The sequence below is a fragment of the Sinocyclocheilus anshuiensis genome, unplaced genomic scaffold (assembly GCF_001515605.1).
Source record: "Sinocyclocheilus anshuiensis isolate Anshui unplaced genomic scaffold, SAMN03320099.WGS_v1.1 scaffold2276, whole genome shotgun sequence".
In the NCBI taxonomy this organism is placed as follows: Eukaryota; Metazoa; Chordata; class Actinopteri; order Cypriniformes; family Cyprinidae; genus Sinocyclocheilus; species Sinocyclocheilus anshuiensis.
Window position 1 is genome coordinate 197814 of NW_015542580.1, and position 9129 is coordinate 206942.

Below are 9129 nucleotides of genomic sequence, written 5' to 3' on the forward strand. Positions count from 1 at the left end.
ATTTCAAATCTTATTGCATAAATTATTAAAATCAGTTATAAGAATATGCAATGGTCTTCATCCTCACTTGAACACTTGGGCCAAATACAGGAAATACGTAATATAAGTGTTCAAGTGGTCAAGTGCAAAGACCGCAAGTGTGGGTATTTGGACAAGGCAACTGAGTCTTGCATTAAGTGAGGGTTGTTGGTTTTTATTGTTACTATTGTTATTTGAGAGTGTTTTAAGTTCAGATGTGAAGTGTTCGTCAAATAATATACTATAAGTGCCATTAATCTATGCATTTTAACAACTAAAAATGTTTTTGAGCAGGTGGGTGGGTGCTTCATCCCTCTAATCATTATATGTGCCTCATGAATATTAAATCACGTTCCTAGACGCTCTAGGAAACTTGGTGCAATGTCAGAACGACCCGATTAATATTTATACCGTATCTTGCGCTCGGCGCTCTGATTGGTCGGTGTACACGTACACAGTATGGCAAGCCATAGTATTCATAAACGCCTGGTCGTGCATCTGATTGCACAGTGACCCGTTAAAAGCGTGCGATTTGGCAGCAAACCGCGAGTCCTTGACGTGTGATTTCCCATAAAAACGCGCGTTCTTAACGTGCGCTTTGGAGTCACGGAAAACCAGGCTTTTATGAATCCTTTAGCTTGCCATAACACGGAGACAGCGGCACACGGCGCATGCGCGGAGAGGCGCGCATTCTGTAAGCGGCGCGGGCGGTGCGGAGAGGTCTCAGATTGCGGGAGTCTGGACTTTAAAAGCGGGCGTCACCGCATCAGCATCTTCAGGCGAGAGAACAGCCGAGACGCTCGCGCTGCTGGTGCTGGTAAGTGACCGTCTCTGAGCGCATGACGTCATGCTTTCACACACACACACACACATCTTCGGTGCAGCAACTTTATAGAATTGATGATTGAATTGAGTTTGTCATGCACAGGATGCGCATTACGAGAGAGTGACTTGACACTTCTTGCTGTCACAATGTCATGCAGGAATACATGCGTGTGTATGTTTAATCGTGTCAGATGATGATGATGATGATGATGAGCATTTGTTGCAGACTGTTCAGATGTGCGTCATTCATCGCACGAGTGTTTTGGGAGATCAGAAGCGCTCTGTCATGATCAGGAGGACAAACAACTGTGCATCCTGATGTCATGGCTGTATTTTCATCAAACATTAGGAAATATTCACTTTTATTTTAAATACTTAAATAGTTGTGTTGTTTGCGATGTTGCATTTGCAGTGTTATTGCATATAGCATTATAATCAAAGAGTTGCATGCATTATTGTCTTTTTCTACTTTACATTATGCATTAGTAGTCATTGAGTCTTGCATTTTTGCTATATCTTATTTCAAATCTTATTGCATATAGTATTGTAATCAGTTAGAATATGCAATTATTGCAATACTGTCCTATACTACAGTAAAGTTATTGAGTCTTGCATTTATGCTGGTCAATCCTATTTCAGATTGTATTAAATATTGGATTATAATAAAAGAGTTGCATACATTTTCCTACTGTCTTTTACAATGCAATATTGTTCTATACTAGTAGAATTACTGAGTCTTTAAATTGTTTTGTTATGTCCTATTTCAGATTTTATTGCAAATGCAGGATCAGCGTTAGAATGTGCAATTGCAATAGCATACTATACTATACTATACTATACTATAGTAATTGAATCTTGCAATTCTTCTGTTATATCCTATTCCAAATTGTATTGCTTGTAGGATTATAATCAGATTTAGCATAAATTATTTTCCAGGTGTCTTATAATACCCAGTGAAGCTACTGAATCTTGCATTTTTGCTGGTATATCTCATTTAAAATCTTATTGCATAAATTATTAAAATCAGTTATAAGAATATGCAATTATTGCAATGCTATACTATAGTAAAGTTAAGTCTTTAATTTTTGCTGTTGTATTTTATATTTTACATTTTACATTTTATTGCATTTAGGATTAGAATTAGTGTTTGCATAAATTATTTTCCAAAAGTGTTTTATAATATTATGCAATACTGTACTATACTATACTGCTTTAAACTTGCATTTTTTTTTTGCCAGATTTTATTTCAAATTTTATTGCATATAGGATTATAATCAAAGAGTTGTATAAATTATCCAATAGTCTTTTACTATATTAAGCAATATTATAGTTATACTATAGTTATGCTGTAGTTACTGAGACTTGTATTTTTGCTGGTATATTCTATTTCATATTTTTAAATTTTATTGTGTTTTACTGTATTATGCGATATTGCACTTTACTATACTGTTATACACTTAAGGTCTTGCAGTTTTGCTGTTATATTTTATTGCATATAGGAAATATATACTATTTGTATTGGGCAGCTTTACAGACTCGTCTCACTAAGTGTAAAATCGAGTCAAAAACAGCTTAATCCTTATGATTTTCTGTAAATATGCATTTAATATCCAGTTGCCTTCTTGAATAACTTTATATTTACGTAAATCTGAGTTAATTAACATAATAATATAATTCTGAATGCAGTATCAGTGTTGCGATCAGTCAAAACCTAATTTGGCTGATGCACAGGAAAACAGCCTCGCATGTGGAGACTGACACACACACTGTGTGTGTGTGTGTGTGTGTGTGTGTGTGTGTGTGTGCAGATCACATCCAAAGGGAAAGAAGGGAAAGTATGCGTGTTGCATGCGGACTGTTGTGCTGAATAATGCTGTATAAACTTCAGTGGAAATCTGCAGCAAACACATTTTCCAGCCCAGTCCGTCACAGCCGTTGATTGTGTGTGTGTGTGTGTGTGTGTGTGTGTGTGTGTGTGTGTGTGTGTGTGTGTGTGTGTGTGAGTGTGTGTGTGTGTGTGTGAGTGTGTGTGTGTGTGTGAGTGTGTGAGTGTGTTTGTGAGTGTGTGAGCGTGTTTGTGAGTGTGTGAGCGTGTGTGTGTTTGTGTGGACTGGACCCGTTTGTTGGAGTTTAACGTGAGACGCTGTGCTGACTGTGCAGTTCATGTAAAGGTGATCGGGTCTAAGAGTCACAAACACAGAAACTCGGCTGAATTAACAGAGCAAATGTTATCACTCATTCTCAGTTATGTTTCATACAAAGTCTCAAATAGACTGTGGCAATAGATACAAATGTAGATGTAGATTTCTTCATTCATTAAAGAAATTCTAAATTCTATGGCTCAATCCAGTCAGCAGCTCATAAAAACAGAATTAGAGCAACAAAATTCGATACATTAAATCCAATAATATATATATATATATAAAAAGGATAAAAATCAAGCTAGAAGTCCACAGTGTTTGGGAAAGTTACTTTTAAAAGTAATGCATTACAATATTCCATTAATCCCTAAAAAAGTAACTAATTGTGTTACTTAGTTACTTTTTATGGAAAGTAATGTGTTACGTTACTTTTGCATTACTTTTTGTCATCTGGCCTGGCTTGCTTGTTTATTTTTAATATAAAAAAGATGTTTTAAGATGTATATGTTTATCTAAAGTCATTTTTGCTCATTAGTGTGGTTGAATTGGATCATCAAAGGTGAGCAGCAAAGACTTTGGTTAATATAATGGGATTAAATACGTAAATAAATACTTGTAATGCATTACCCCCAACACTGGAAGTCAATTTAAACTAGTTTAGTGATCATTAAAAGTGCAAAAGTAGATAATCTAATCCACAAGCTATTAAATCAATGTGAATGGCAGATGAGAAATGTTTGCGTTCATACTGAGATCGCTGACAAATCTGAGCACAATCTGAGACATTACTGAGATCTTTTGAGGAGACTCGTCGAGAAATCTAGGGAGAAAATGAGAAAGAGCTTCTTGTGTCCAAGATGAGATTTTTTTTTTGTTTTCCTTCGGTAAATATCTAAATTTAGATTGTAGATTTATTGTCATTGTAACAAAATTACAATAAAATTCTGTATGACTCAATCCAGTAAGCATCGTATAGATTCAGTGATGTAAATCCAATAATATATAAACAAAATAAAAATGATCAAAAATCAATGTAGAAGTCAATATAAACAACTTTTGTGATTATCAAAAGTGCAAACGTAGATAAATAGATCATCTAAACCAGTAGCTATGAAATGAATGTGAATGAGTTCATACTGAGATAGATCTCTGACAAATCTGAGAAAAGTTTGAGAGATTATTGAGATCTGTTCTGGAGCTAGTGGAAATCTTGTGAGAAACAGGAGAAGAGTACAAATCTGCATTTAATCTCATTGCTGTCTGGGAGAAACGACTGAGATATCAACAAGATCTAATTTGTGATATTCTTTAATATGAGAAAGTTCTAAGATGTGATTATAGTTGTGTGTGTTTTCCTTTGGGAAAATATCCTTTCCCAGCTCTGTTTTTAGTGACAGGAATTAGTGAAGCTAATTAACCATCGTTCTCTTTATCTTCGCAGCCGATTAATCGTTTGCGATGATGTCACTGCAGAAGCCTCCGCTCAGGCGCAGCGCATCGACCATAGAATCAACCAATCACGGCGGCCCACTGTTGACTCCGCCCACCTCTCTCAACTTACGTTCCTCCCACAACCAGCAGCTGAGCTGCGACACCATAAAGGAGGGCGTGGTCACCGTTTCCAAGGAAACGCAAGACTCGAAGAGTCGCCAGAAATACGCGCTGACCAATATCCAAAACGCAATGGGTTTGAGCCAAAACCCCGCCCCTTTGAATCAAAGCCACGCCTCCTTTGACCGAAGACCCGCCCCAACGAAATCCGCCTCCTCTTCGTCTCTCTACTGCTCCTCGCTCTCCTTCTCCGCCTCGAATCCCAAACTGGCCAAAAACGGCACCAACCTGCAGCTCAAAGAGGAGCAGCTGGACCTCAACAAGAACGAAAGGAACCTGGTGAGGAGCAGCAGGGATTGGCTGGAGGGGAAGGACAACCAGAAGAACCCCACCATCAGGAGGAGGACCAAGAGCTTTCTAGAATACCATCGAGAAGAGGAGGCGCCGAGCAGCCCGGATAAAGACACACAGCCCGAGGAGAAACATCTCCTGCCCAAACTAGAGGCGCAGAGGTGGGCTAAAGAGAACCATGTGGAGGTGCACCTCACCCTCCCCCAGAACCACCTGCTCCTGCTGGCCAGCGAGGAAGAGGAGGAGGAGGAGGAGAGTCCCGGCGAGACGCTGGATGTTTATCAACTGGACGTCCGGCCCAATAACGAGCGCGTGAGCCACGTCAGAGACGGGACGGCGGAAAGCGGCGGTTCTCCGGGAAGAGTGCGACTGCAGATGAGCCCGTTACACCTGAAGCTGAGAGGAGACGAGCCCGAGGAATCGCCCGAGAAACAGGAGGAGGACTCCAGCTGGACCACGCTGTCACAGGAGAGCCCGTCTGTGGAGACGCCTCAGGAGACAGGTGACCAACAGAAATATACGCTCTTCTGCTCACCAGGGCTGCGTTTATTTGATCAAAAATACTGTAAAAATTGTGAAATATTATTAGTATTCAGAATAGCTGTTTTCTATGTGAATATCTGTTAAACTGTAATTTATTTCTGTGATGCGCAGCTGTATTTTCAGCATCATTACTCCAGTCTTCAGTGTCACATGATCTTCAGAAATCATTCTAATATGCTGCTTTGCTGCTCAAGAAACATTTCTGATTATTATCAATGTTGAAAACAGTTCTGCTGCACAATATTTTTGTGGAAACTGTGATGCATTTTATTTTTCAGGATTCACAGATGAACAGAAAGTTCAAAAGAACAGCATTTATTTGAAATCTTTTGTAACACATTATAAATGTCTTTGCTGACACTTTTGATCAATTTAATGCAGCCTTGATAAATCAATTGATGTAACAATTTATTTCGAAAAAAAAATCTTTCCAACCCTAAACTTTTGAGCAGTAGTGTTTGTATCTGAAGTCATGCACATCTTTATATGTATCTCCTGTGTAGCAGGAAGCAGCAGTTGCTATGACGACAGACAGTTTCTGAAGTGTGTGTGTGTGTGTGTGTGTGTGTGTGTTGTAGTTGTTTGGGAAGAGCCTCCTCTGGCGCAGGACGTGTCTCAGGAGTATTTTTGGCGTGTTTCAGCTGATTCCACTCCACGAGATCAGCCTGTGGCCGGCGATGCCCACTCTGACCAGGAGGTGGAGCTTAGGGTGAAGGGGGCGTGTCTTCCTGTGCCCTGCACTAAAGCACAGAGTGAGGTAGACACAGATCTTCATCTCATAATCATAATGCATTTCCTGTTGAAACAGCAACTTAGGGCGGGAAATATTGAATTAACAAATATTGATTGTTTTGAAGTTGGCACGAAACAGAATTTGAGTATGAGTGAAACAGCTTCTCAAACGAGAAAAAAATGATTTTGTTCGTGAGAACTGATTGAATCGCTGTTGTTTGCTAAAACTAAAACTATTAAAAAACATTTTCATTACTTGAAATAAAATAAAAATGAACTAAAATGAAAAAATAAAAAATTTAACTAAATCCATATAAAACATTTTAATTATTTGGAATAAAATAAACATTAACTTAAATAAAATATTAAAAAAAAAAACCCTGAACTTATTTAAATATTTTTCAATTTAAGTTTACAATACAATTTACAATGCCATTTTATGTATACTAAAATAACTATATATATATATATATATATATATATATAAAAACTATAGATATATAAAGAACTGAAATAAAAAGAATTAAAATGAAAACATGAAAACTAATTCAAAATATTAATACAAATATATATTTTTTTACTAAATGCCTGAAATAAGGTCTAAGCTTAAGATATTTTCATGTTTTATTCTACAACATAAAATATTTAAAAAAAATTTAACTGTATAGACATAAAAAATAAAAAAAAAAACGAACTAAAATTAAAATGAAAAAAAATTCAAAATATTAATACAAATATATTAAAAGTTTTTTTTTCTTTCAATGTGTTTTTGTTTAAATGCATGAAATAAGGACTGTTTATCTCAAGCCCAAGATATTTTCATGTTTTATTTTTATTCTTTTTTTTATATTTTTATAACATAAAATATATCAGTAATTTTGTAAGCGCTTGTCTTGAAAAAGCTAACAGGTGTCTTCGTGGGACTGCAGAGGTTGTCATTAATCGTCATCCCAGTGAACAGATAAACTCATCTACTCACTAGCTTGATCATAAACTATTGTTAATAATCCAAAAGCTGATAGAAAAATCCTTTGGAGTTTTTGTCGTTAGTCAGACACACGTACAAATACTCCAGTGAGCGACAGGTTTTCCTGAAACTTTTACAAGTATACTAGTATATAAATGAGCTCAAAACTGCAGACGTGACTTCTGTCAATCTGTAGAAGCGGAGAAGATTGTTTAAATGAACATACAGTAATATTATTGATTGTCTGACACTGATCGGAGGAGAGCAAAACGAAGAAAACAAGTATGAAAATAAATGCAATAAAATAAATGCCACAAATGTAATATGGTCATTAAAAATGATGAAAAACTGATGAACGTTGCAACACTGATGCTGTTATTGAACTGAACTGAATCAACATTGAACTGAATTGATCTGAATAAAGAATAATGACACTATAGTCTTTGCTAAGCTTCCTTCTGAATTTGTTTCATAATTCAAATGTCAAATGAAAATGTATTTATAAGGCACTTTAAAAACCAAATTTAAATAATCTGAATTGATCTGAATAATTGTTTTCTGATAATGTTTCCATTAAGTTATGAAAACGGAATGTTTTTCCAGTTTTAAAAACGACACTTTTTAAACTATCGTTAAGGGAACATTCCATTTTATCATCAAGCCAGTGTTACTTTTGAATGTTCTCTGAAACAAGTAGCAACATTTAAAAACAAAAAGTTCAACGAACGTCCAGAAAACGTTTCAGAAAAAAACACTCCATGAATAAATGGGACTTGACTTGTGTGCGTGTGTGTGTGTGTGTGTGCATGTGTGTCTGATGTGTGTCTGTGTGTGTGTGTGTGTGTGTGTGTGTCTGTGTGTGTGTGTGTGTGTGCTATGAGGCGATGGGACGCGCCGCCAGTTTCCTCAACAACAACTACCTGGTAAACACTGACAAAACACATGCCGCGACGACTAACACAGCACTTTACACAGAATAATCAGCAATGCACACATGCTCTGTACAGGACCTGACGGAGACATGCGAGTCCGGCGCGAGAGAGCAACAGATGAACCGAGGGAGTTTGGGCCCGTACAGCTTCATCAACCACAGGTGAACGCAAACACATCATCTTGAGTGTCATATTCATCATCCAGCTTCACACTGATCGCTTTCCTCTGCAGAGCTAAAGTCCCATCAGCCCCTGCAGACACCGTCATCCCCAGCAACGACCCGGAGACGCAGGTAAACCTGCACACAAAGCACTTCATTAGTTACTAACGCCTCTGTCTGTGTGTGTGTGTGTGTGTAGCGGCCCAGCAGTATCGTGTCGGACAGCTCTGTTGAACCCGTCCCTTCATCCGCAGCCTCTTCACCATCCTCTTCCTCGCTGTGCTATGAGGCGATGGGACGCGCCGCCAGTTTCCTCAACAACAACTACCTGGTAAACACTGACAAAACACATGCCGCGACGACTAACACAGCACTTTACACAGAATAATCAGCAATGCACACATGCTCTGTACAGGACCTGACGGAGACATGCGAGTCCGGCGCGAGAGAGCAACAGATGAACCGAGGGAGTTTGGGCCCGTACAGCTTCATCAACCACAGGTGAACGCAAACACATCATCTTGAGTGTCATATTCATCATCCAGCTTCACACTGATCGCTTTCCTCTGCAGAGCTAAAGTCCCATCAGCCCCTGCAGACACCGTCATCCCCAGCAACGACCCGGAGACGCAGGTAAACCTGCACACAAAGCACTTCATTAGTTACTAACGCCTCACAGAAGGGTGTTTTTACTGTAATTATCAAACATTAACAATACAATTTGCTACTAAGAGAATGCCCACCAAAATATCAGTATTAAACAATGACTAATGATAATTAGATATTTGACAATTATTATTATTTTATTTTTATTATATTACATTTTTATCTCAGTTTTTTTCTATCTCTGTGATTTCATGTAAAAAACTGAGATAAAAATATAATATAATAATAAAAAAACAATAATA

The 9129-nt window shown here is 37.7% G+C and overlaps 1 protein-coding gene and 1 long non-coding RNA gene across 2 annotated transcripts; both read left to right on the forward strand.

Annotated features, from left to right (window-relative positions):
- Positions 1–724: 724 nt before the first annotated feature.
- LOC107694399 (amyloid beta A4 precursor protein-binding family B member 2-like) lies at positions 725–8854 on the forward strand (the record flags this gene model as incomplete). The annotated part of the gene is made up of 6 exons (XM_016494087.1): positions 725–835; positions 4426–5388; positions 6008–6186; positions 8421–8552; positions 8637–8722; positions 8794–8854. Coding segments are annotated over exons 2-6 (1404 nt in total), but the record flags the coding sequence as incomplete, so codon positions are not given.
- Positions 7999–8355, forward strand: LOC107694401 (uncharacterized). Its single transcript, XR_001634867.1, has 3 exons — positions 7999–8051; positions 8136–8221; positions 8293–8355. It is a non-coding gene; the product is annotated as an uncharacterized LOC107694401 (long non-coding RNA).
- Positions 8855–9129: the final 275 nt, after the last annotated feature.